Source organism: Paramisgurnus dabryanus, chromosome 7 (assembly GCF_030506205.2).
Source record: "Paramisgurnus dabryanus chromosome 7, PD_genome_1.1, whole genome shotgun sequence".
Lineage (NCBI taxonomy): Eukaryota > Metazoa > Chordata > Actinopteri > Cypriniformes > Cobitidae > Paramisgurnus > Paramisgurnus dabryanus.
In genome coordinates, this window is record NC_133343.1 from 27,088,009 (window position 1) to 27,115,753 (window position 27,745).

The 27,745-nt window shown below is 35.4% G+C and overlaps 2 protein-coding genes across 2 annotated transcripts; one reads left to right on the forward strand and one right to left on the reverse strand.

The window, feature by feature from the left end:
- Window positions 1-470: 470 nt before the first annotated feature.
- slc6a22.1 (solute carrier family 6 member 22, tandem duplicate 1) lies at window positions 471-13,948 on the forward strand. The gene is made up of 16 exons (XM_065279887.2): window positions 471-672; window positions 799-918; window positions 2,869-3,068; window positions 3,238-3,372; window positions 4,667-4,807; window positions 4,892-4,979; window positions 5,861-5,993; window positions 6,617-6,751; window positions 7,705-7,808; window positions 8,087-8,211; window positions 8,317-8,429; window positions 8,503-8,640; window positions 9,262-9,364; window positions 10,803-10,903; window positions 11,282-11,452; window positions 11,898-13,948. The coding sequence occupies exons 2-16, from the start codon at window positions 884-886 to the stop codon at window positions 11,967-11,969; spliced, it is 1,794 nt and encodes a 597-aa protein (XP_065135959.2). The 5' UTR covers window positions 471-672; window positions 799-883; the 3' UTR covers window positions 11,970-13,948.
- Window positions 13,949-14,436: 488 nt separating this feature from the next.
- Window positions 14,437-27,645, reverse strand: fkbp5 (FKBP prolyl isomerase 5). The gene is made up of 11 exons (XM_065279888.2): window positions 27,424-27,645; window positions 24,349-24,481; window positions 23,308-23,452; window positions 21,607-21,749; window positions 21,222-21,336; window positions 20,962-21,118; window positions 19,911-20,001; window positions 18,892-18,975; window positions 18,561-18,746; window positions 18,071-18,310; window positions 14,437-15,588 (listed from the first exon to the last, which is right to left on the reverse strand). Exons 1-11 carry the CDS (start codon window positions 27,465-27,467, stop codon window positions 15,493-15,495), a joined length of 1,434 nt encoding a protein of 477 aa, XP_065135960.1. The 5' UTR covers window positions 27,468-27,645; the 3' UTR covers window positions 14,437-15,492.
- Between the last annotated feature and the right edge of the window lie 100 nt (window positions 27,646-27,745).

Sequence of the window (27,745 nt, forward strand, 5' to 3'; positions counted from 1 at the left end):
TTAAAATGCAATATCAACCTCATCAGAAGGGTATGAAAACATTGTAAGTAGACGGAAGTCCATAAAAGGACATTTGTGGCTGTTCATCATAGGTAAGCAGTGTAGGTTGAGCGCTTATTGAGAGGATCTTATGCTTGTATTTTATGTCTGTGAGCAGTAATGGACTTTATCTGTTTAGACTCCATCAAAATGGTTAAAGATACAAGTTTAAATCTTCATCATTAATAAGAAATTCAATAAATCATTATTCTCAGAGGGAAATGTACACGCCTGCTTTTCATTTCTAAAAATATGTTTGTTCATTTACTCATGTTAGTTAAGCAGCTGTTTTCATCTACTGCATATAAACAGATCGCTCGCAATCTGCTAACATGTTGAAAATGACAAGTTCAATGCGTTTCCCCACGTGTTGTCATGTCTATTGTGCGGTTGAGTTTAGCCCCGCCTAGATTCGACACACACACAAATACAAAATCGCACATGCGACCACACTCCCTCGGTTCTCTCTCTATTGCATGCTTTAGCAGACTGCAAGTGGAGAGGAGAGGGGTGGGTAACATTACGACAAGCAAGAGACTGAATCACGCTGAATGAAAATAAACCTTTATGACGGTAGAGAGTAAATGCGGTAGAAGCGGCTTTCTGAACTTCCTGACCAGTCGCCTACGTCAGGTACAGCGGCAAACCTTTCGTTTTGATCTGTTTTCATTATTAATGCCTTGTAATTGACTGAAGTGCTTCAGTTGAGCTATAAACTGTTTAGCTGAACAGTTTTCTTAACCGGTTTTTTGTTTTTAGGAGTGTTTCGTTTGGTCCCGGCGTTTTTATCCTCAGCGTGGGTTCGAGCATTGACTGAACAGCCCAGTGTTGGGCTGCTGAATGTATGCCAAAGGTCATGAACAAAAGCGCAGTTACTGAGTGAGTTTCCTTTATTATTTTCACATCACAAGAGGCTGTCTGTGCTCAAGGATCCATATTTTATACGAGTATACATTTTTGCATAACTGTATAGTCATTTTTATTCGGCTATTTTCTAACATTTCACCTGATACAATAAACTGGAAACATTGTTGTAAGTAGACGGAAGTCCATAAAAGGACATTTGTGTCTGGTATACTGTACTTCACGTGAACGCTTATTCAGCGCAATAGTCTATTTAAAAAAGGTTTATTTATGCTTTTATGTCTGTGAACAAAAACAGACTTTATCTGTTCAGACTTTAATCAGAACATAAACGTTTTAATGTATGGGGCATAAGCAAACTGTGCTGGCTGTCAAGACTTCCATTTATATTTAGACATTTGTGACCCTATATGTGAAATCTATACTGACGTCTCATAATTTAAATATGAGATTAGGAGCATAAAAGTTTGATTTCAATTATTAATTTCACTTTATTTTCAGTTTTTGACATGGCCTTACTCAGGCAATAATAAAGATATCAAGATTAAATTTTCACGGAATGTTCTTTACATTATGTAGGAAACGGTAAATCACAAAAAAAAGACTTTAGCTTAGTTTTTTACAGACCATGTCACTTTTTTGACGCTTTTATTTACATTTACATAAGAAATTAGTCTGGATTAATCTACATAGACATTAATTTTTCCAAGGAGTGCTTGGAATGTAAATGAAATTTGCACTGTACTATGCAATACAGCACTGTTAAACATATAACATCTGATAACAAATAACAACTAATAAACCTTTCCCTTTGCACTGGGAAACTGTAAAATGTATGACTACATATGGAAGAAAATGTTTAAATTGTGCTATTCTCAAACATACAATGCTAAAATAAAATGGTTAGATACAAAAAACATACAAATATAAAACGTTTAGGACAAGGTCAGGGTTGGCACACCTGAATCGTTTGAGAGAAATTAAAAAGTCTAATCACTCTAAAAAATGTAGGACTATTTAATTAATACATGATTCGCTTGTCTTTAGCACTAAATAACAAGTTGTGTTTTTGAATGTGGTCAGCCATATGGTCAACCATATTAGAAACCCATGCTGTATTTGCATAGAATATGACTGTCAAGTCAAGAAAAAAAAATGTTATAGTGCTTTTTTACAATGTTGCATTGTTTTAAAGCAGCTTTGCATAAATGAAAAAACAGTTTATTATAAAATATACAGTACTATATATAGTAGAATAAATGGAATTTTTGTGCTCATAAATAGATTATAATCTAATAAACAGTATATACATCGAGTTTCATATTTCGTAAATAACAGGCATCGTGTTAAACTAGACTTGCATGGAAATGGCCTTTTCTGTTTGGGACAGGAGATTATTCCAGCTGTGAGAAATTCCACAAGCAGCATGTAGACCAATATTTGACTTCAAAGCTTTGTTAAAAGAGAATTATACATGCACAGGTCGTGACAGGGAAGTCTTTTCACATTAGTCAGTTTTGAGAGTGATATCCACATTTAGTGGCCACATACATGCACCATGTTCACTTTGAGCGTTATGATTTCAAAGGGCTTGCAAAAACAGGAATAAATGTGTTTCTGTATGTGTATATTATTCTCCTGAACGTTATGCACAACTTTGGCAGCTTTGAGTTTACTTTGTGTTGAATCAAACACGTTGTGGCATATTATGTTGTTACTGTATGCAAAAAGAATGAGAGATAAATAAAATGACATCAGCCATGCATACTTTGTGCTTGATGTCTTTTACAAGTGGGACATGTATTATAAAATGTAAGGGTTGGAAGGAGCAGTTTTTTCTGGAATAACGATGTTGTTGCTGGTTTTGACCTTTCCGATGTCTCAGTCACCATACTGTCCTAAACTTGTGGGCTTATTGGCGTCAATGTTTTGACAGATGTTTGCACCGTTGTACTTGTTTTGCAGTGACATGGAGTTGCAACATGACTCGGATGTGCAGTTTAAACTGGCTTATTCAGATTCGGAAAGAATCGACCCGGACCTCAAAACCCGATCGAGGGGGCAGTGGTCCAATAAAGTGGAATTTATATTAGCTGTAGCGGGACAGATCATTGGTTTGGGAAACGTTTGGAGGTTTCCATATCTGTGTTACAAGAATGGAGGAGGTGTGTGAGCTCTTCCTTCATAATCCACTTCATATTTTTTAACCTTTTATACAATTTTAAGATTCTGTGCAAATGTGGATGAACATCTTAATAGTCTGAATGAAAATATGTTTGTACTCCGTGTACCCACAATCTCTTTCAAAAATAACAGCTGAAACTTCCTTTTTAGGAGTGTTTTTTATTCCATATGTGGTTTTTCTGTTCGCCTGTGGCATTCCTCTGTTTCTCCTGGAGACGGCACTGGGTCAGTACACTAGTCAAGGGTCTATCACCTGCTGGAGGAAGATCTGCCCACTGTTTGAAGGTGAGCTGTCAATCTTAGTCTTGTATATCAGTGTTTAAAAGATTTAATATAGTTGAATTTCTGAGCAACTTGAGAGTGAGACGGTGAGTGCTGTAGTATATTTACAGAAGCTGTACATGTGATTTGTTTCTTAATTTTTAGTTGATAAGTTTCTCTTTAGTTTCCCTTTCTCTCTTTACAAAGCAGATACTTTTGCTTTTGTAAAGTAATTTTTTAACCTTAAGGGCGATTTATAGTCGTGCGTAGGTTCTACGGTGTAGGTACTATAATGAGCTCTTTATAGTCATGCGTAGGTCCTACGGCGTAGCAGCGACGGTGTAGGTTCCGCTTCGGTTTTCATTTATACTTTTGCATCGACGTGCAAACACACACGCGACCGCTGGTGGGCAGTATCCAAGCGTGTAACCACAGTAGCAATGCGACTGTCAGAGAAAAAGAAGCTTGGCAAGTTAACCCACAAACGAAGAAGAAACAGCAACTTGTTGTGTATAATTTCAGAAGACTAGCAATGATGGAAGTAAATAAACGGCGACTTTTCATGCAGTTTGAGTTAAATCACTCCTCAACTTGGCTCATCTTTGTTTTCACCGTCACAAACTAAAATACCTATGACGCAGTTTTTTAAAAAAAAAACGCTGTTAAAATTTTTGCGAGGTGCGCGTCAGGCTACGCAGAGCTACGCACAGGCTATGGATACGGCGTAGAACCTACGCACGACTATAAATCGCCCTTACGCCATAGCTATAGCGTATAAATCTATAAATCACCCTAACACATAAAGCATGGCTTAAACCCGATACCAATTAGGTCGATTGCGTAAATCATTATGCAAATTAGATTTTTGCACCTTTAAAGGTGTAATGTGATCTTTAAAGGTGCAATTTCTAGCGCCATTATTGCCACCAGGGGTTCAGTCCACAATTTACCCCTCCCTTTGAAACGCAAAGTAGCTGCCACAGGGCAAACATGTCATCATCTGAGACAACATAGTCATCATCATCATATTCTTTATTTAGGACATACATTAAAAAATGGTCCATAGCACTATACAAACACACAAAAATACAAGATACAACACATACAATAAAGAGTAATGAATACAACAGTCAAATTTCCAAAATACACACACAAACAAAAAAAAGCCATCAAAAAAGTGTTCAAATATTAACATATAGACTAAAACGCCAATGGTTCCACAATCTCGAAGTGAACTTAACTAATAGTGACTAAACACAGTTAATATAGGCATATGAAAGTTGCAAAAAAGGCATAATTTTGGCTTGCTTCTGTTTAGGTCTGGGTTATGGAAATCAGGTGGTCGTCTTATATTCCAGTATCTACTACATCGTTATTCTGGCCTGGGCTTTCTTCTATCTTTTTTCCTCTTTTAGTGGTGAACTACCTTGGGCCAGCTGCAAGAACTGGTGGAATTCAGGTATGTAACACCGTTTTCTGTTATTTTTATTTTTAATGATAATGTTTTGTAGAGACTTTGCATTTGTATTTTTTTGGCTTAAAGATACCTGTGTCGAGTTTGACCGAATGGCGGACGCAAAAAATGTAAGCTTTGCAGAGAACGCAACATCACCTGTTAAAGAATTTTGGGAGTAAGTTTTAGTCATTAAGTTTTAGTGTTATCATATCATCATTATCATCAGGGTTCCCACAGGTACTTGAAATCCTTGTCAGTTTGTGAATCTGGGGGTGAAAATTCAAGGCCCTGTGAAGTTTTTGAAAATATACATACATAGATACAGGTCATTGAAAGTGCTTGAATTTATTTTATGCAAGAAGTTTTCTGGAAAAAAATCCATATTATTCCCTGTGTAGTGTAGGATAATATCATAAAAATTCTAGACTTTTTAAGCACACGTGCTAAACTGTTCGCTTTAAATGCTTATATCTTCTGTATGCGAATGTTGATTCATACCAAAATGCTTTTTTTGCATATAGTTGTGTTTGACACCTGAAAACGTCTCTGGTTACGTATGTAACTGTTGTTCCCTGAGAAGGGAACGAGACGCTGCGTCTCCCTTACCATTCTTCCTGCGTCCCTGTAACGCCGTCTTTGGCAATATTTCAGATAGCGATATACTTCCTGGCTCCCGCGTCACCCTGTCTTTGTCGTTAAGCCTCACCATTGGTTGAATTTGATATACACATCCAGATGCACTTGCCCCTGGAGGCGTCCCCAAAGTGTCACCACAGTGATGCAGTGCAAATTCCCTCAAAAGGGAACTGTAACAATATATCTTAAAAGGTAACACAATGTAACCTTGCTCTTACTTAAAATGTGTCCCCACATTTAGTCTTTGAATTTGAGGGTATTAGACGTGAAAAGTCCTTGAAAGGTGCTTGAATTTGAAGTTAACTAAGGTGTGGGAACCCTGTATCATTTATTAGTACTGTTCCGTGACATACACATTTAAATCTTTTATTGATGCGTCTTGTTACATAATTGAAATAACAGAAATTGTGTGTTTTGTAGGAGGCGGGTATTGAATTTAACGGGAAGTATGAATGAGCTGGGCAGCGTGAGGTGGGAACTTGCCCTATGTCTCCTGTTGGCCTGGATCATCTGTTACTTCTGTGTGTGGAAGGGAGTGAAGTCCACAGGCAAGGTGAAGATTAATTTAAATTCAGGTTAATAAAGCTTTGGGGAATTTTGTATGCTGATATTGAAGCAGGTGACTGTATATTTTCCTTCCTCATTTCCGTTGATAGAGGTAATGCAATATAAGTAATAAACGATAACCCGATGACGTTAAGTAGTTAAAAGCGTTCTGCTTGATAAATTCACAAAGTAATCTAGCTTTGTTTTTAGATAAGAAGTACATAGGGTACAATTATGTTATGTACTGTTGAATTCCAGGTTTATAAAACCTTTAAAATACTGCTGATCAATCTGGTGGGATCCGCTTGTATGTGATATTGAAAGCAAACAGGGTAACAGATTTTGGGTGTTGTCTCAGAATGGCCGATCCACGTTTTCTGTCCCGGAGCTCATAGGTGTGTCCAAAAACTGCCATGTCAATTAACACATGTCATGGAGAAGTAACACAAATTTGACGTGTAGCAATATTGTATTGAATTACTTTAAATTTAGCTTGCCCAACATTGCTGAGATTTCTCAAGGGATGTTTGTCACCCTTTTATGATATGACATCACAGAGTTGGTACAGATTTCAATTGAATTTTGTTATTATTGGGTCTTACAATGGGAGGGCATGTTTTTATCTTTCAGGTTGTGTATTTCACCGCTACTTTTCCATATTTAATGCTGCTGGTACTTCTGATTCGAGGTCTTACGCTGCCTGGGGCCATAGATGGCATCATCTTCTACCTCTACCCTAATCCAACACGCCTCGCTGATCCGCAGGTAAATAAATCTGGGGACGTTTGACTATTAGTTGCAGTGTTATATTACTAACAGGTGGTCTCAAAGGGGTGCTAACCTAAAAAGTACATCAGAACTACTGAGGTCACTCTTAGGGCAATAACCTGAGGTAGGTTTTACACAGATTTAAAAAAAAATCTAGGGTCTCTCTTGTTTCGGCCTTGGACCATATGCAAAAAAAGTTAATTGTTGTTGATCATAGTCTTTTGTATGAAATAATGTAAAATGTATACCTTATAAAGCTTGTGATGTAATAATCAATAAAGCTTATAGTTCTCTTAAAGCGACATTCCACTTTTTTTGAAATTATGCTAATTTTCCCGCTCCCCTAGGGTTAAACATTTGATTCTTAACGTTTTGGAATCCATTCAGTCGATCTCCGGGTCTGGCGCTACCACTTTTAGCATAGCTTAGCACAATTCATTGAATCTGATTAGACCATTAGCATCGCGCAAAAAAATAACCAAAGAGTTTTGATATTTTCCTATTTAAAACTTAACTCTTCTGTAGTTACATCGGAAAATTTAAAGTTGCAATTTTCTAGCAGGCGTAGTGATATTACACACTTCCCGAAAATAGTCCCCTGCTCTTTAAAGTAACCAAGGGGACTATTTTCGGGCAGTTTTAAATAGGAAAAATATTAAAACTCTTTGGTTATTTTTTAGTGCGACGCTAATGGTCTAATCAGATTCAATGAATTATGCTAAGCTATGCTAAAAGTGCTGTCAGATCCAGAGATCAGCTGAATGGATTCCAAAACAGTAAGAATCAAATGTTTAACTCTAGGGGAGCTGGAAAATGAGCATATTTTCGACAAAAAGTGGAATGTCCCTTTAATGTATCATGTTTTCTGAATACCATTTGCTTATTAGTGTTCCAGATGGTTCTGTCTATTTGGAGGATTGTCTTTAAACTTGCTCTGTCTTGCCCTATAGGTGTGGATGGATGCTGGAACACAGATCTTTTATTCCTATGCTCTTTGCATTGGGTGTCTTACAGCTTTGGGAAGCTACAATAAGTTTAACAACAACTGCTACAAGTAAGAAAACTCATGTCATGACTATGAGACAGACTGCTTTTGCTAAATGTGGATAAATCGGAATATATATAGATATATTAATTGTTATAAATTTGTATAAGTAAATCAGTCAAAAACGTACGATTGTTATAAATAAGTCACAGGACTTAAGCAAATCATACACAAAACATACGAAGTTGGTTGTAGAATGAATACAAATTAGCCACCTTGTAAAATACGCACAAATTGCCATAAGATCGTGTTGGTTTTTACGGTATGTTTTGTCTTTTTCCTTATAGAGATTGCGTGTATCTGTGCCTGTTGAACAGTGGAACAAGTTTTGTGGCTGGCTTTGCCATCTTTTCAGTTTTGGGTTTTATGGCGTTCGAGCAGGGGGTTGATATTTCAATGGTGGCGGAGTCAGGTAACTCAAACTCAGCTCCCACGTCACACGCATGGGCACTCTTACATTCATTTGCTCATGATTTCCATACACTTAAACCCCTACCAATTCCTCTTGTCTTGCCAGGTCCTGGTCTGGCCTTCATTGCATATCCGAGAGCTGTAGCGATGATGCCCGTGCCACAGCTGTGGTCTGTATGTTTCTTCATCATGATTATTCTGCTGGGGCTTGACAGCGAGGTGAGAGCTGGTCTGGTGATATGTGTGTGATGATATCTTTAGCTTTGGCAGTACATTCATTTCTCTCTTTCAGTTTGTGGGTCTGGAGGCTCTCATGACAGCCATTACAGACATGTATCCAACATTCTTCCTTCAAGGACACCGTCGGAAACTCTTTCTTCTCCTCATTTGTTTGTGCAGCTTCCTCATTGGCCTTTTAATGGTGACAGAGGTAATCTTTATTATTTATATTCTTATAATATGTGACCCTGGACCACAAAACCAGTCTTAAGTAGCACAGGTATATTTGTAGCAATAGCCAACAATTCATTGTTTTCTTTTATGCCAAAATCTTTAGGATATTATGTAAAGATCATGTTCCATGAAGATATTTGGTAAATTTCTTACCATTAATATTTTAAAACTTTATTTTTTTTAGTGATGCAATGACTAAGGACATTTGGACAACTTTCAATGGAAAGCTCATGTATCCAAATTTCATGATGATGTATAAGTCTCAATTTTCAAAAAAATACCCTTTATGGTCCAGGGTCACGTGTTATAATGTTATATTAAATGTGTAATAAATGTGTATTGTCTTTCTGATTTCTTATAATAATATAATATGCACATACATAGGTGATGCATAAATAACAGGAACTTGAAGATTTTAGGTTAAAACGAATGTATAAGAAATGTTTGAAGTATATACCTTTTAATTGTGTCACAAATTTAAATCTCCTTTGGTGTAACAAGATTTTAGTTTAGGTTGTCAAATCACATGACATGATTCCCAAAAGTATTTAAAATCTACCCATGCATGCATTAAAAACCCTTTTTTTCTGTTTTGTAGGGCGGCCTGTATATCTTCCAGTTATTTGATTATTATGCCTGTAGTGGAATGACACTCCTGCTATTTGCCATTGTACAGTCTATATGTATTGGCTGGTTTTATGGTAAGTGGGTCAATGACGTGACATTAATTATTTTGTGTCGTATGGTTCAATTAAATGGAAAAGGGTTAAAATTTCAAAATTAATTTGCAGAGTACTTGCATACATTCGCTTTTTTTTGAGGACCAAGTCTAAAATTTCTGGTTTTATTTCATTTTGAAAGAATATTTGGGGGATAATTGAAAAAATGTCAATGTGGTGTAACTGGTTTTTTTTTTTTTTTGAATGAAAATATAAATAAATTCATAAAAAATGTGGAATAAAATATAATTATTTAGTTTAGTGTAATATGATTTTTTTTAAATAAATTTTACATCATTTGTCAAAGATTATTTAGAAAACAGAGCTGTTTTCAGCATATGTCAGGACAAATATTACAAAAACGCATTAAAATTTAGATTAAGAAATAAGAAATAAAATTATATTTTTAAATGTTTTTTATGATTACGCTTGCATGCCATCCATGGGGATAAAATATTTAATATTTTTTAATCTTTGGCACAACTGGCGGTCACACCATTTGACATTTTCAGGTTCATTCAGTCTTAACTTTCATAAAAATGGTGCAAATGTAATTTTTTATTGCACAAATTTAACATAAATACACTATGTGCATTGAAATAAACCTAATGCGTGCTTTTAAAACAAGTTTTAAAAAAATATTTTTTTAATTTCTCATCTTGCCAAACCGTTTTTGTTACAGACCCAAGTAACACATAAAACACCCTTTTTTTTTTACATAAAATCATACGTTTACATATTTTAATGAACATTCTGTGAAAATACAACCTTGATGTATTTAATATTGGCTGACTAAGGTCAATGATTAAAATCAATGTAAAACCAGTAATTGAAATCAAACTTTGTTGCTCCTAGAAAGACTTTAGCATGAATTTGACACAAATAGCTTTATATATATATATATATATATATATATATATATATATATATATATATATATATATATATATATATATATATATATATATATATATTACATGCATGTAGCAGATGCCATTCAAACTGCAATTCTAGACTATACAGTTATAGACCTACTACTATTAGTAGCACCCCAATGCTTTACACGTCTTGTTCATAAGGACACAGTGGACAAATTTTAGCGTGAGCCTTATTTAGGATTAATCTTGTGACCTGAAAGCCCAGCTTTTCACCAACATATTGACATGTTGTGTACAAAAAAGTTAAATCACGTAATGAATAATACGAACAACTGGGCACAAAACTTGCAATAATTTACAGGAGTGTTCCTCTAGCTCAACTAGTAGATTGATTTCAGAATAATAATTCATCATTACTTTGGTTAACGGCATGCCAAATGCATTCAAGTATAAAGTGAGTGTGGTAATGTACATGGTTAGTTTTCAGATTGTTTTGTGTATTATCATGTAAACAATTTTGCGTTTTTTTTAAATTTTTTTAGGCGCTGATCGTCTGTATGAAAACATTGTAGACATGATTGGCTATCGTCCTTTGTCTCTCATGAAATACTGCTGGAAGTACATCACTCCTATTGTGTGTATAGTAAGTAACGTTTTTCCTCTCTAACTCTGAGCATCTCCCTAAGCTTGCCGTAAAGGTAAAATAAACCATATCGGTTTGGAGGTCATGCTTAGTTTAAAGGACTGTAAGCAACGTTAGGTATTCTGGAACTTTGCCAAGACATTTCTTAAAGTCTTAATTTTAAAAACTAAAAATTTGACCATTTGCATATTTATGAGCATGTAGGATATTTGTCAGGTATTTGGGACATTTTTTGCATAAATCTACTACTTTTAGCACCTTTATTGTTTTACATATTCTTATAATGGTATTTTATCTTTTTATATTAAGAATTAAACTAGAATGTTAAATCCCTGTGTACCTTTGGCATTAATTCAAAGATTGTTTTTTCTCCTCTAGGCCACATTCATTTTCTCTCTAGTTAAATTCACTCCTTTAAAGTTTAACAACTCATTTGAATACCCATGGTGGGGCTTCGCTGCCGGCTTGTGGTTCACCCTCTCCTCAACCTTGCTGGTTCCCTTATGGATGATCTATGTTATCCTCATTACTCCTGGTACACTGAAACAGGTAATCCCATAAGAAAAATCGCAGATGAAATCTCACAAATATCTCAGCAATGACGTTACATGGAGAGTGAGTTTTTTGCTGGAAAGGATTCGTGTCCCAAATATTTCTTCTGAGTAAAAGCCACAGAAATCTTACATTTGTTTCCACTAGAGTTTGAAAATAGATCCCAACAATCTCACAAACTGTGCTCAGAAGATACCAAAGTCTGTAATTAAGTAAATTTTATATATACATTTTTAAGGTCAATAAGGTAAAATCTGAGCTAAGACATATTTTGAGCTATAAATCTTTACTGTGAGATTACAGACACAATTTAAAACTATTTTAAACTTAAACAATGTAAAAAAAGCACACAGTGACCCATTTTCCTTGAAGTAATTTTTGTACAAATTTAGCTGTCACTGTTTTCATCTTTTAAAAGTTTTCAACTCTTTACCTTTTTCAGAGAATGAAAACCCTCTGCACTCCATCCAATGACCTGCTTTTGATATCAGAAAGGCAAAAGGAAAGCCTATGACCTCCTCATGAAGTACAACATGTACATTAAGTCCTGATAGAGACACATTACAAAAAAGCATCCTTGGACTGTAACAGGACAACTGTAGATATGGTCAGTGCCTTTTAAGATATACGTTCACGTGGGATTCCAAGAAGGCAACACAAACTGTTAACTACTGACTATACTTTATAAACAGTATTTACTGTAATATACTGAGGTGGGGATTCACTAATAATTAATTGTGCCTACTGATGGTTCAGTTTATTTGCACAGTTTAATAGCTGATATGCTAAAAGAATCCTGTAAATCTGGAAAAGACACAAACACATCCAAAAATCTGGGCTAAAAGTTGTTGGCACGGTTTCCCTAAAGCTATTCTATTGGCCTTGTTCATTGACAATTGGTTTTGGCTGGACACCTTTAGTGTGAATTCTGTACGGATATGCCAACGACAAAAAACACTAATAATGTCGATAAAAAAATCTTTATTCGTTCTCCCACTTTCGACAGATTTTGTTTTTAAAAGTAATTGAGACTTTGCATTGCACTTCTCATATTATTGCCTCTCTAAGATTAATCGCATTATAAGTTGCTTTGAATAAAAGCATCTGCCAAATGTAAATTATTTTACATTTTATGTTGAATATAACTGAAGCAATAGGTTGTAAAATTAAATAATACCCATTATTTTGTTAGCCTATGTTTTAAAGCCAACCATTATTTAGGCTAGCTTATCATGTACACTTAAGCAAATCCCTTACTTCACACTTACAGGCAGCATTACCTAATGCAGGAGTCCTAAAGTGAACAAATTTGACTGGTCCGAGTACGGGGTCATGGAGGACACCGTTGCCACAACCTATACAGCATCAATTTAGCACTGCAACTTGAATTGCCACTTTAGAAAAATGGAAGTCTGATTATATCCATTGTTCTACATTGTAATTTAATCTTTTCATGATCGCTTGAAAATGTACACAAATATTTGTTTAAAAAAAATATATCACTTGCATTTTATGTGAAAACTGCAGATAGCACTGGGTTTTGCGAATAAGTCTCAACCTTCGTGATAAGATATAACTTTAGTGACCCTTATTTACAGAGGAAAAATTAAAGTTGCGCTACAAAGAAATTAATTACTTGTATAACTATATATACATATGGTTTTAGTTATCAGAACACTAAAAGTAGCACATTATAAAAGCCATCAAGTACAATTGTCAAGTAAAAAATATATAAGCACAATTTCCATTGAACTGTATCTAGATACATCTGTTGTCCTTGTACTTTTACAGCATCATGAACTTTCTGTATTATAAACAGCTGTACAAAATAAGATAGCAGTGGGCACAGCTGATACTAAAAAACATCACAATAATAATAATAATAATAAAGGGGACCAGTGACATTTTGCACGGACCAGTGTTTATTAACTGAAAGTAACAGATATTATCAAAAGCTTTCTAATCTTATACTAACTGTATAGAGTCTGCATGAAATGGTTAAATGATAAGTACAAGGTACGCTCTGCTATTTAAATCAAGTCGAGAAACTTATTTGTATAGCATTTTTTTTACAATGAGCATTATTTTGAAACAGTTTTACAGAAAATCATATAATATTAATAATAAGCATAATTCAAATCACCGTTCCCAAACAAGGAACATACAGTAAAAGTTTTTAAAAATATTCAAGATTGTTATGTCAATCAACCTTTGCTCTGCTGTGCCTATAGGCAATTACATGTGTTTAAGCAATGTTGATTGTGTCGTGTTTTAATGTTACAAATATGTTGTTAAATCATAGAACTGTTAAATAGAATTATATTTTGGTCCTTAAATGTACAGATTGTTTATTTTTTTAGTAAAGTTTAAGGAAATATTTGTAGGGTATTTAAACTTAAATGTACATATTTACATATAATGAACTGATTCACTAGAAGGCCAATGTTTGACAATGTGCCATGAAATTTTAATAAACACTTTTCAAATTAACAATCAAATGACTGAAATGTTTGCTGAATGCTGCCCGCCTTATGACTGATGGCTTGGGTTGTCATAAGTTGTAATGCCAGTTAGATTTAATTTTTATTAAGCTGTCTTAATTTGCTGAGCAATTCCATGCAAATGTCAACCTTACCATAAAAATATAGTTGTTACCAGCTTTTTAACCATACTGATATCTCAGATGTAGATATTTGGTGGCTTAAATACCAACGTGAGGTCTCAAACATTTTTTCAAATAATTTTTCATAGTTAGATAAGTGTAGTTTTTAGATTTGTCATGTCCATAAATGCCACATTCATAACAATGTTTTTTTATTATTTACAGAATTCCTACAGAGTGTGTTGTCTCCCAAAAGCATATTAATACTGTCCAGTTATTTTAAGACGTGCCCAACCTACTAAAACATTCCTGCTGTATATGTAATAATTTGAAATAGTACAATATTACACATTAACTGAAAATGATTACGAAAACCAAGTTTGAACAGTCTGTTCTCCTTTTATTGACAGGCCAGCTGTAATGCATCAAACTGTAAACACAAAATTGTTAACAAACCATTTATTATTATTATTATTATTTAATCTATCTGAAACATGGGGAACATAGTGGAAAAAAACATGCAAACCGCACTAGTTAGTATTTAAAGAAATAAACGAGTGGGTTTCAAGAGGACAGTTATTCGAAATATTCCTTTCGTTTCAAAAGATTTATCTAAAAAGCGTCCGAGCCCCAAAAGCTTCAAAGTGTTAACGGAACTTAATTAAAAAAATATTGGCAATGAACTTCAGTCAAAGGTTCCAGGTTTAAACTAACCTGTTGAAATATATTCCCAAATCTAGGATGTTCCCAGAATGCAGTCAAGAAGCATGCACGAGTCTCTCAAAAGTATCAAAAATGTGGATGTAGGCTTGCGGCAACTCTTTACCCATAAACCGATCGGCTGGGAGAGCAGCAAAGAAGGTTTTTTCAGTGGGAAGATTGCACTTCTAGGTCCAGCTATCCATATCTAGTATATTATCATATCATATACACACCTATACAAATACTATACAAAAAACATCAAGTCTCCAGTAGACGCCTCGCCGCTGCAAATGTAACCCCTAATCTGATTATGCACGCCAATGCGGTTAAACTGAATACCATACAGTACAGGTTAAGGTACGAAGTTGTATTCAAGTCTATAATGAAGTATATCAAACCATATGATATCACATAAATGCAACCGATGAATGCCTTTTTAGGGCTGAGGCATGCACCACTGCGGTTTACAGATGGTCACAGACTTGTGCGCTTTGGCTGTTTATGTTGATTTTTTGTAGGAATGTCATTTCGGCTTGTAGCTCTTCAGTGCCCATAAACCTTAGTTGGAATCTTCTCCAACATCTGTTGTTTCAGTCTTAGGATATTGAGGTCATAGGTCATCAAAGTGCATAGGGGTTCAACAACGCCCCTATACGTCACCTCTCTTGGGGCTTCAGCGAGGAAGTCCCAGCCTAACCCCATTAATGGGGTCTCCTGGATCGCATCTGAAACCTTAGGAGCCATTTTCGATCAAATGTGGTCTCTTTAGGCCCAGCATATTTTGATCTGAATGTCCGCTGTCTTCCTTCTTCCTTTTTAATTTGACCACCTAGAAGCAAAAGACAAACAGCTGATTGTACATTCTTTAACTTTTACCCTTAAGGTTTAAGGCTAAGGCCTAGATTAAGACACATGTTTGACGTGTTTCACTTAAATGTTGTTCAAACATATTAAAGGAACACACTGACTTTTTGGGACTTAAGCTTATTCACTGTTTCCCCCAGAGTTAGATAAGTCCATTCATACCCTTTTCATCTCCGTGCATCCCCGTAACTCTGTCTGACGCACCCACCGCTAGCCTAGCTTAGCACAAAGACTGGAAGTAAATTGCTCCAGCTAGCATACTGCTCCCAGTAAGTGACAAAATAATTAGATTTCAATAACTAGATTTTGACCAGCCTGATTAATCGAATGGTATTTGGCATGAGTCAATAGTGGTGCCTGATTGGCCATTTATCATTTATTATCTCATTTCCTGTCATTCAATTGTTTGTTATACACTCACCTAAAGGATTATTAGGAACACCATACTAATACTGTGTTTGATTCCCTTTCGCCTTCAGAACGGCCTTATTTCTACATGGCATTAATTCAACAAGGTGCTGAAAGCATTCTTTAGAAATGTTGGCCCATATTGATAGGATAGCATCTTGCAGTTGATGGAGATTTGTGGGATGCACATCCAGGGCACGAAGCTCCCGTTCCACCACATCCCAAAGATGCTCTATTGGGTTGAGATCTGGTGACTGTGGGGGCCATTTTAGTACAGTGAACTCATTGTCATGTTCAAGAAACCAATTTGAAATTATTGGAGCTTTGTGACATAGTGCATTATACTGTTGGAAGTAGCCATCAGAGGATGGGTACATGGTGGTCATAAAGGGGTGGACATGGTCAGAAACAATGCTCAGGTAGGCCGTGGCATTTAAACGATGCCCAACTGGCACTAAGGGGCCTAAAGTGTGCCAAGAAAACATCCCCCACACCATTACACCACCACCAGCAGCCTGCACAGTGGTAACAAGGCATGATAGATCCACATTCTCATTCTGTTTACGCTCAATTCTGACTCTATCATCTGAATGTCTCAACAGACATTGAGACTCATTAGACCAGTCTTCAACTGTCCAATTTTGGTAAGCTTGTGCAAATTGTAGCCTCTTTTTCATATTTATAGCAGAGATGAGTGGTACCAGGTGGGGTCTTCTGCTGTTGTAGCCCATCCGCCTCAAGGTTGTGCGTGTTGTGGCTTCACAAATGCTTTGCTGCATACCTCGGTTGTAACAAGTGGTCATTTCAGTCAAAGTTGCTCTTCTATCAGCTTGAATCAGTCGGCCCATTCTCATCTGACCTCTAGCATCAACAAGGCATTTTCAGACACATGACTGCCACATACTGGATGTTTTTCCCTTTTCACACCATTCTTTGTAAACCCTAAAAATGGTTGTGCGTGAAAATCCCAGTAACTGAGCAGATTGTGAAATACTCAGACAGGCCCAACCATGCCACGCTCAAAATTGCTTAAATCACCTTTCTTTCCCATTCTGACATTCAGTTTGGAGTTCAGGAGATTGTCTTGACCAGGACCACACCCCTAAATGCATTGCAGCAACTGCCATGTGATTGGTTGATTAGATAATTGCATTAATGAGAAATTGAACAGGTGTTCCTAATAATCCTTTAGGTGAGCGTATATTATCAAACACACTTGTTAATTCTTCGTTAATTATTACTCATTATATTTTGTTGAATGAGTATTATATGCAATAACATAAAAATAATAGGTTATAATACAATAAATGATCGAATTTGATTTGAGTTCCCATATATAATATTATAAGATGTAAAAAGTCATACATGAGCATTACATTATCTGTCTACAAAACTAAGCATTTCAGCATAAGGCCTTGAGCAAAAATGATAAATTCAGTTAGTATGTCCAAACCTTTGATTTTGTCAATCAGCATTGTCTTGGAAAAGAACAAAGGATCGAGATTGTCCAATCGTTAAAGGAATGTTTCCCACAAAACTAAAAAATCTATCATGTTTAATTTACTCTCATGGCATTCAATACCTGTATTTGTCTCTTTCTTCTGCGTAATAGAAAAGAAGATATTTTGCAAAATGCCTCAGTGGTTTTGTTTCCTTTTGTTTGAATGAAAGTCAACGGTTGCCATTGTTTATCTGGTTACCATTGTTCTTCAAAATATCTTCTTGTGTGATTTGCAGATTTTTTATATCAGTTTCGAATGACATGAGGATGAAAGAATTTTAGTTTTTTGGGTTAACTATTCATTAAATTAAACATAAAAAGCACAATCATTAATCTGACTGTCAAAATCTCAATAAGTTTTGCCACAAGCCCCTCCAAATTTGGTTAGCTGTGTCAAGAACAGCCAAGGGCACTGTTCGCTCCAGTAAAGAATTCGGTTGGATTAAGTATTTCCCAATGCCGCATTTCTGAAATACCTTTGTCAAAAATTTGTCAAGAAAAAAACTTTCCCATCTGGCCATTGTGATCATTGGCATACCTTGGCATCGTGTTCTGCAAACCTCTGGAACATGTTTGCATAGATCTTCTTATCACGCTCGTGATGCTCACGAATCTTGCGCCGGCAAATGGCGATCTGGCTTCGGGCGGCATGATTGAAGGAGTTGACTTGCAAAACCCGCCTGAAGTCCATAAGGGCCATGCTGTACTCGTTCCGCAAAAGACGCGCTTCACCTCGCCGATATAGAGCTTTCTCATTATCTGAGTCCAGCTCCATCACCTAGAAACCGAAAAGAGTGACAAAGGGTGATTAAACCACTGTGTCAAAGTTAAAATGTAATTAATTAAACTTTTATAAAATGGTTATTCAAAAGCAAAATGTAACTAGTAAAAAAATCGTTCTGTCAAGCAATGCAGACTCTGCAACAATTGACTTTAAATGCAGCTCAGCCAATCACAACCAAGGACCATAACTATTCGGTTTCTAATTTAATGTAGAAAGCAGGTCTGTGCCGCTGTTTTGACATTACCTTGTTGCAGTTTTCCACCGTCTGAGAGTACTCGTGCAAACGCAGGTAGCACAGGGCGAGATTCAGATGGGCCACTAACATCAGAGATTGGATGACTTGTTGCTGCTCCTCCTTTGTCCCACACTCCATCTCTAACCAGTTTACAATCTGTTGGTACTGAATTACAGCATGGTTGTACCGTCCAGCCTGAATAAACATTATAAAAAACACTGTCAATCAAACAACCGCTGCTATCAAAACATCACTGTATGAAACATAAGAAAAAATCTATAACACACACTGATAAAGTAAAGGGGTTGTTCACCCCCAAATGTCCATGAACATAACAAACCTTGAAATACTGTGTCCCTTTTTGTTTGACCAAATCGGCACGTTCAAGTTTTTCTTTAAGGTCCATTTCCCAAGAATCTTTGGCCTAGAGAAACAAGAGAAACGGTGTAAACTTGCGTTCAGGCAAATCTGTAATAAATATTGGTTGACCACTAGAGGGGGCACTTGATCTGTATTTATTTAAAAGCTGAACATTTTTTAACTTGGATGATCTCTTATGCAATTGTAATAAAAACAATAATACAAATTTTAATAGGGATAAATGTGACCCTGGACGATAAAATTTGTCAAGCTGAATAAATAAGCTAAATAATCAATACATATCCATTGATGAATAGGGCAGTATTTGGCAGAGATACAAATATTTCAATTAATTTTTAATATAGTTATGGTAGGAAATTTACAAAATATCTTCATTGAACATTTTTGGAATAATTATTTTTGACCCATACAATATATTGTTGGCTATTGCTACAAATATACCCCTGCATATCCATGCAGTGGATACAAAGGTCAAGTTGGGGGAAGTTATTTTATTTTTTTGCATTTTTCTGATTTTTTTACTAATTATATTTCCTTATAATTATCTCTTTTGCTTTGAAGAGACATGGACTGCCAATTCTGTGCAAAACCTGATGATCCATTTCATGTCAGATATTTTGGCAGGAATTGAGAATAATCAAAAGAGCATCATGTGAGCTTCAATAGGAGCACAGAAATATGACCTTTTGTTTGAATGAGTTTACTTGTATTTGATTACTGACCCCCAAACCGTACAAAATCCTAGAAATTGTTTTCTACTTAAAAACAAAGAGCAATGACGCACTATTATATCATCTATACTTTGCTCATTTACAGGTTTCATTTGAACTCCACTTTATTTGTTCAATGCTATATATATATATATATATATATATATATATATATATATATATATATATATATATATATATATATATATATATATATATATATATATATATATATATATATATATATATATAAATGAATGAAACTGACCTTTTCAAAGTCTTTAAGTGTGACTTCGTATAGCAGTTCTGCATTTGATCCAATGTTATATTCTTTCTTGCCCTCTTTACCATAACCGTACCTGCAATTAAAACAGACTGGGTAAGACTGTAAAGATATTGAGCATGCAAATACCCATTTTTTAAGGATTTACATACACCATAATTTTGGAACATTTTGTATGTTTAAAGGTGGGGTGCATGATTTTTGAAAAACACTTTAGAGTCTGGCCGAGCACCAAAACACACTTGTAGCCAATCAGCAGTAAGAATCATGTCTACTAGCCGACATCGTTGCCTGGGTTGCGTATTTGTGGGGCGGGTCTATCAAAAGAAGGTCCAGATTCTATTGGGGTAGGGACGTGTTTGTTTAGATGATTTCAAATATCAACATTGGCTTTCAGAAATCATGCACCCCGCCTTTCAGAGACAATTGTGATGTATGTGATAATTGTGCTCAGTTTTCATAGCTCATTCAAACATAAATATTCACTGTTAACTCTGCCTGTGAAATGCCAACTAAAAACATAAAAAAGGTTTCCTACAAAAACCTGTAAAGATCTTTCTGTAAAAATATAACCTTGGTATATTTAATAAGCCATGTCAAAGATTGAAATCAAACTTTGATGCTCATAATCTTATTATTTGTAAATGATACTTCAGCCTGGATTTCACAAACAGGGTCACAATTATTATTTTCCACTTCTAAAAACATATTGGCATGGTTACCCAGACAGGGTTTATCCTAGACGCAGACTAAAATGGATGTTTGAGCAGATTTAATTTGAAAACATTTTGCACTGACATTTCTTAGCATAAGAAATTTGTAAGGTACGTTTATAAAAAACTACTTAAATGTCCTAATATAACTAAGACCTAGTCCCGGATTAATCTAAACCCTTTCTGGGAAACTACCCCTTCAGGTATTTGCTTGTTTGTTTAAAGTCTAATCTTTTTAATAGTATATGGTAAGATCAGTTAACCAAAGTTTAACTGTAGACATTTTACATCATTTCAGTTAAACTGCTTAAATGTTTACTTACTTAGGTATTAGGTATAACAGACAGCATTCCCCCTTTTGCATTTTCTCCATGGCCCTGTCCACTCCCAGGGGTACACCCACGTCCTCTGATTCACCCACCACAAATGTGACATCACGAGAATCAAACAAACAGCCTCCGCACCACCCCTTCAAGTGTACTGAAGAACAAAGATTAAACCAGATGTTAATCCAAATTCACTTTTTAACCAAAAGACCAAAGATCATGCAAACGCATTGTAAAAAAACTCAATTCTGACTTACCGTGAACTGTGGCCCCTTCATTTGGATTGTAATAGCCTTCACCTTTGACTTTTATCCTCCTAACAATTCCGCCATCGTCTGTTAGCTCCTCCCCCTTGAAGCTCAGTAACTCAATCTAATTGTGTGAAAGGGAAACATTTGCACTTTTAGGCATTATATGCACTACTGCAGGGCATTTAAATTCCATTCCTAGAGAGGTATCGTCCCGCCGAGTTTAGTTCCACCCGTGCTTTTGCACACCTGTAACCCTCAAGATTAGCCGTTTCAAGCGTGTTTGATTTAAGGGTGCAGCTAACCTCTGCGGGAAGTTGCTCTCCAGCTACAAAAACAACATTTAGTAATGGTTTATAGATGTACATTTTTAAGAGCAGTTTAAAATGCCTACCTCAAACAGGAGAGTTGCATTAGGAGGAACTTTAGGGGGGCTACCAGCTGAACCATACGCATATTCGGGTTTACAAAGCAGTACGCACACCTCTCCTTTCTGCATGGAACATACGCCAATGTCCAACGCCTTGATAACCTGACCTGTATGAATTCACCAAACATAAATTCATAAAAAATCTATGCCTAAGCAAGATTATACCATCATAAAGTTTTCCTTTTGTATTTATTTGTATTAAATTTGCATCGATTAATATCCTTCACCATCACAGTACATAAAATGTATTCTGGAGAACAAAACAAATAACAGGAAAGGAACCTCCTATCGAATCAACAGCAGATGGGGTGTATTTTGACTTTTAAACCTGTTATTAAATGCCAACCATACACATCATTACACAAGTATGTCAGTCATTGTCGGGGAAAATGTTTGTTACCGATCCTTAAATGATGAATGAGAGTTACATTAATTAGACACTTCAGTTAAAAACATGCAAGTTTAATTAAGCAGTAAGTACATTTTTTGTATACACACTTTGTAGTATTTTACAAAAAAACAAGGGTTGTGCTAGGATTAATAAATTAAGATTTTGGTTTCAAAACGCGATAAACGCCATTTAAAAAAATAGTTACTGCCAAAATCAGTATTGTATCTTCTCTTAAAAAGTCAATTATTAATTTTACGCAAAATCCAATATCCGCCGTGTTATTCTGTCCCATCTTTTCTCCCTTTTTTCCCAAAACGCGATAAACGGCAGTCCTCCTTCTCTGCAGAATGCAATAAATCCATTCAACAAATCACAGCGCACCATTCTACGCATTGTAAACAACAATGGTGGTGCATTGAATACACACAGAATCCTAATTTTCCTCATGTACTTTGTACTTCGTGATAAACAAACAAACAAAAACAAAATATACTTTGGCATTGAAAAACTTGTGGTAGTTTTCTGTGGCGGGGAAGAAACGTAACCATAAAAATTGAATAATTTCCGCAAGAGGCACTCGGTGACGGAAAACGCCGGCTGTTAAGCATTAAGCTTCTGTCATGCTAACAAAATGACCCCAGGGGATCTTATGAAAAACTTTCCTTTATTTTACTTTAAGTCAACGAAAATCGAGCAGAAATTTTGATCGCTGTCAAAAAGGTTCAGCGACGACGTCCCAAGTATAACAGAAGCAATGACAGTATTCTTAATATGACAAAGTAAGTTTTGATTAATGCCATTAATGTTTATTTTTTAATCAGTGTATACCGCTAGTCAACTAAATGAATATAACATGGAAAAGATGAATGCACATTTATATATTGATTCAATAGATTTATAGCACTTTGAAAAAAATACTTGTCATGGATTTATTGCATTTTGCGGAAAAAATAATCAGTTTTTATAATAAGCCTTTGAAAATAAAATTGTGGATTTGCAATGTTATTATAACCTAAAGATGCTATGTGAAAGTTTGTAACAGAAAATAGTGGTTTTCATCTTGTCACTTTCACTTTCATCTAAAAAAAATGTTTTTAAATTACTCAAAATGGATTTATTGGGTTTTGGAACCAAACTTTTCAAATATTAAAAAATATAATAGCATGCATGATTCTTTTTCATAAAAATTGATCTTTTTATAAATAGAAACCACTCTATTTTCCCTAATAAAAAATGTCTGTAACTGTTTGCAAGAAATAAATGGAATCTGTTACCTTTGCCCACGTTGAAAACAAAAGGTTCTTTGCGGTCAAGGCTGGAGTCAAACATCTTTCCGTTGAGTAGTTTTCCTGTGTAGTGGACACACACTTTGTCCCCGATCATCGGTCTTTCACCCTCCGCACCATGCTGTTTCACAATCTTTAATGGGAGAAAAAGTAAACCATTTGTTTTTGGGTCATATTTATTTTGATTTAATCAACACCGGCTCATTCTGAAGCGAACGTATGCGTCTGAATAAAAATCCATCTTTTATATTATGTTTTCCAGAAATTTTCCTTAAAATTTCTATGTTCACTAAACTGAGAGCACAAGTACACAGTAAAGTCCAAACGTTTGAAAACTAAACAGAAGATAAAAAAATAAAGAAAAGTTGATGTAACATCTTTAATAACAAAGCATAATCTCCTCAGTATTGCTTTCAATGATACTGTGTACATTTTCGTATCATGCTGGGATAACATGGATCATTAAGTTCTGCACAAAACCTCACTGTAAAAATATTTTCATCCTTGTGTTACAACATTTTCCTTTAATGTCATCACAATGTCTCTCATTTTGCCCTAGTTTTACAAGTTTTTAGAGTTTTAACTTGTTTTCGAAATAAGACTTTAATTTCAGAGGGGTCAAGAACTGCAGGGTACAATTTTAGCAATACATAAAGTGAGGCTTTTAATATAGCAGCCCTAAATGCCAGAAGTGCATGCTATTAGTATTGACTAATTATTATTTTATATTTTAAGAATAATTCAACATTTAAGCATTTTCACTTCACTCAATACTTTTTGACTTCTTTATATAATGGGCATATATGGAAACAGTTAACTAATAATAAACTAATAGTATAGATTCCCTTTCTACATTTCTTCGATCAAGTGGACCAAACATCAGATTATTTTAAGACTAAGTGATTTATGAAAACGCACACTTTTTCTATTTATTGTCAAGTGCCAGAATAATTTAGTTTTGTTTTACTTCTCTTGATGTCTTATATTGTGCTCTTGTTTTGATGTTAAACCAAACCCAAGAAATATTACCTTGCATACTCCATGGTCCTTCTTTGGAGTTACATCACTGCCTTGGGATTTAAAGACAGCAGTTGGGCACTGGTTACCGGATAAAATATCCTCTAAAGATGACATTTCATCACTTGTACATACCCGTGTTCCCCTGAAAAACAAAAAATATAGTGTTTAACTGAGAATCTTATACAAACTCATTAGGTAAATATCTAACACCATTGCTTACATTTTCATATGTTCCCCTTGGGGCATTTACTAAGACTATTATTTTATACAAAATATTTTTTTACTTTTTTATGAGATCTAAAATGTTTAGGTAATGTATACAGGGTTAAAATTATAGCACATAGTACATTTTCAACAAATACGTAAGTGTGCATATATGTGTGCACGTGTTTGCCTTTTTGTGTTTTGAAAATGTCCACAAAGTTGGCTCTTTTTTTCCAGAAAAACTCAATTGAAACCTGCCCATGTTAGTGTATGAAGTATATATGTGTGTAGAGTTTGGGGGTATGTGTGTTAAAGCGTACACGAATGCTTGTGAACGTGCGTAGCAGAACACTATGTTCCCTTTATTCAGAGTTCCTGGCACAAGCTCATATTGTGGAAAAGGATGTCTTAGATTTATATAGTAAAATGACACAGGAACAAAACAAAAACAAGCAGGGAACGTACAGTGCCGTCTGTTATAATTCAGGCGCCGTGATACATCAATTACTCAAGGCTCTTAATTTAAAACCCTAATTTTTATCCACATGTACACTCCTGAAAATCCTGTGAATACAAGCAGATAGCAGCGCATGTCTATATAAAGACCCTATAAATAAGTCTATTGTTTTTGGCTCTTGACTTACAAGTGGGGTGCTCTTTGCCAAACTGATGTTTGGGCTGGAATGTTTAAGTTGTAACATATGGCCAAGATAATGTATTGATAACATCAAAGTATAATGTATTCATTACCATAAACATTTGCCTTCACCGAAAGCATGTTTTGACCATTGGAAGGTGAAGGAGTTAAAACAGTAATAGATGTTTGACACTAACAAAAGAACCATTTAATCTGGTTGCTATTGCTGTATATTTTTCTCTCTTATGTTCTCTTACAACATTCCCATCCTGGTTATGACATTAAAGCTGTGGAAACTAACCATGCTTGAGGAAGATTTAGACTGAAAAGTTATGTACGACAGTAAGCCGACAAAACCAGGAGCCACAAGTACGACTTTATTTTGATTACCGTATAGGAAGTTGTTTGTGGTTATTGACCACCTTGCTCTTACTAATTTTATTTTTGTCCTAACACACAAACACAAAGTAACCACATATATGTTCTCGGTTGTTCTTCTTTAATGCTGCTTAAGCAAAGTTTTTGTTTAAGACATTTAACTAAATGCCGACCTTAGGCAATGCAGATTAATCACTATAAAATTTCTGAAAGTCTCTACAAAACTTCTTGGAATCGATTGTTGAGTTCCTCTATTAAATGTTAAGGAACAGTATTAAATATTAACCATAAGACTTGCACATTGCATTTAAGAATATACGCATATTGTTGGCTCCTTAGATAAAATGTTTGTTGCTTTGGAATTTGTAAGTTGCTTTGGATAAAAGTGTCTGCTAAATGAAGAAATGTAAATGTCATGTAAATCTAATGCATTTGTAACCACATATAGTGCTGACCAGTCTGTTTGCTTCTGGTCTGTTTGTCTACCCGTGTCTCTCTCTATGCTCGGTTATCTCTTCGTAATTTTCCAGCCAACTGTCCCTAAGTCTTTTTCTCCTTTTTAAATCACTTAATTAAAGGTGGTGGTGTTTTTCCAAGCTCTTATTGGGGATCCATCTCAGATGTCCGCTGCGTGGTGAGACTGCAAGGATGAGCGTACAGCGACAGTTGACTCATTCTATCCTTGCAGAACATTATGTCGACACAATAAAATAAAACATGATGTGCACACTAAGATTACTTGTTATTAATCATCCAGTCAGGTGCAAGGGCTTTTCCCTAAAACATTACATTTAATTGATCAAAAATAATAGGTAGATATTAATTTTTGCTCTAAAATTAATTCGTATTTTGTTTTAAAGGCAGCTTACATTAAAGTAAGGCAACCAGTCACCTCAGACAGCCCCAGAATGCTCAAAATAAATGTATATTTATAGAAATGTGCTTTTCAGCCGCTGATTCTTAAATAATCACATTCAGTTCCTCTCACTTTTTAATACGTGGCAACATCTTTGTCTGAAAGGGATTTATAAAAGACAAAGACAACAATAGACATCCACTTTTTAACCACAATAATGCATCAATGTGAGTCTAAACAAACAATGCAGTACAATTAATCATGAGGTAGATCAACTTAAACAAGTTTTGAGCCATATCTGGTCAGTGATGTAACGCTTACGAGAACATGAAGCAGCATCCTTCACAATTCTAAGAAAACCCTTCAGACCGACTCCTCAGGGCTTTGCAAATTAAAAATTAAAAATGATGCAGAGACACATCACATTATCAATCAATTAAACAGCCTTCTCATTTTACACCATGCACACTTAAACCAACAGTCCTTAGGGCTTTCATGGACTGATGGGGAGAGGTTTGAGAAGAATGATGAAAATGTAAATTCAACCTTAAAGAATATAAAATACAATATAAATGTATTTAATAAGTTCTCCTACACTAATTATACACTTGTACAAGGCATAGTTAACGTGTCCTCATTTATGTACAAACGTCCCTCAGTACATCTATGGCACGTAGGCTACAAGCTCTCGTAAACGGCATTATTGGGATAAATGTAAATGAAACTATATCCAACAGTGTTAATGATATTTTCTTGTGATAATATTTCGCACGAACACTGTTTTAAAAGAAGTGGCCCATTAATTGCAGACTGTTAACAAAATTACGTTTTATTCTGACAAATACATGACATCGTGTAGCAAGTAAAACATTTCATTTGTGCCTGGTGATAAAACCTGTCTTGACAAATAGTCATTTCAGACTACTTTCTATATGAAACGCAGCTTTAACTATAAAAATGGACGCGGTGGATGAAAATGTAAATAAAAATGAAACGCACAAATACTTACAATATTTCCCTTTTGTCACTCGTTCCTCTCATGTGTTTCACCATGTATCCGTACGTGCGTAACTTCAGATAGTCTTGCCGGTAAATACAACCTGTGCCTAGCGGCTTAAAGGGGAACAAGCCCGCCCTCTTTCTGCACGAGAGTACTAGATGTTCTACCGGCAGTATTTTACACTTCTGCACAGCAGTAATGATCAACACGCTACGCCTCTACGAGACATTTGGACGGGGGAAATGAAATGATAAAAGAAGGAGGAGTGAGCGCAGGGGGAGGGCGGTTTGGTGTAAAAATTAAGGGCAGGCCTTGGAAACTGTCCACAAAG

Coding starts and splice junctions, on each gene's coding strand:
- slc6a22.1 (XM_065279887.2), top strand. CDS start 884: ATGCCAAAGGTCATGAACAAAAGCGCAGTTACTGA. Junction 5,994..6,616: donor GAGTGAAGTCCACAGGCAAG/GTGAAGATTAAT, acceptor TTTATCTTTCAG/GTTGTGTATTTCACCGCTAC. Junction 6,752..7,704: donor CACGCCTCGCTGATCCGCAG/GTAAATAAATCT, acceptor CTTGCCCTATAG/GTGTGGATGGATGCTGGAAC.
- fkbp5 (XM_065279888.2), bottom strand. CDS start 27,467: ATGGTGAAACACATGAGAGGAACGAGTGACAAAAGGGAAATATT. Junction 21,750..23,307: donor TGTTTTCAACGTGGGCAAAG/GTAACAGATTCC, acceptor GAATTCATACAG/GTCAGGTTATCAAGGCGTTG. Junction 18,976..19,910: donor CACTTAAAGACTTTGAAAAG/GTCAGTTTCATT, acceptor TTGTTTCTCTAG/GCCAAAGATTCTTGGGAAAT.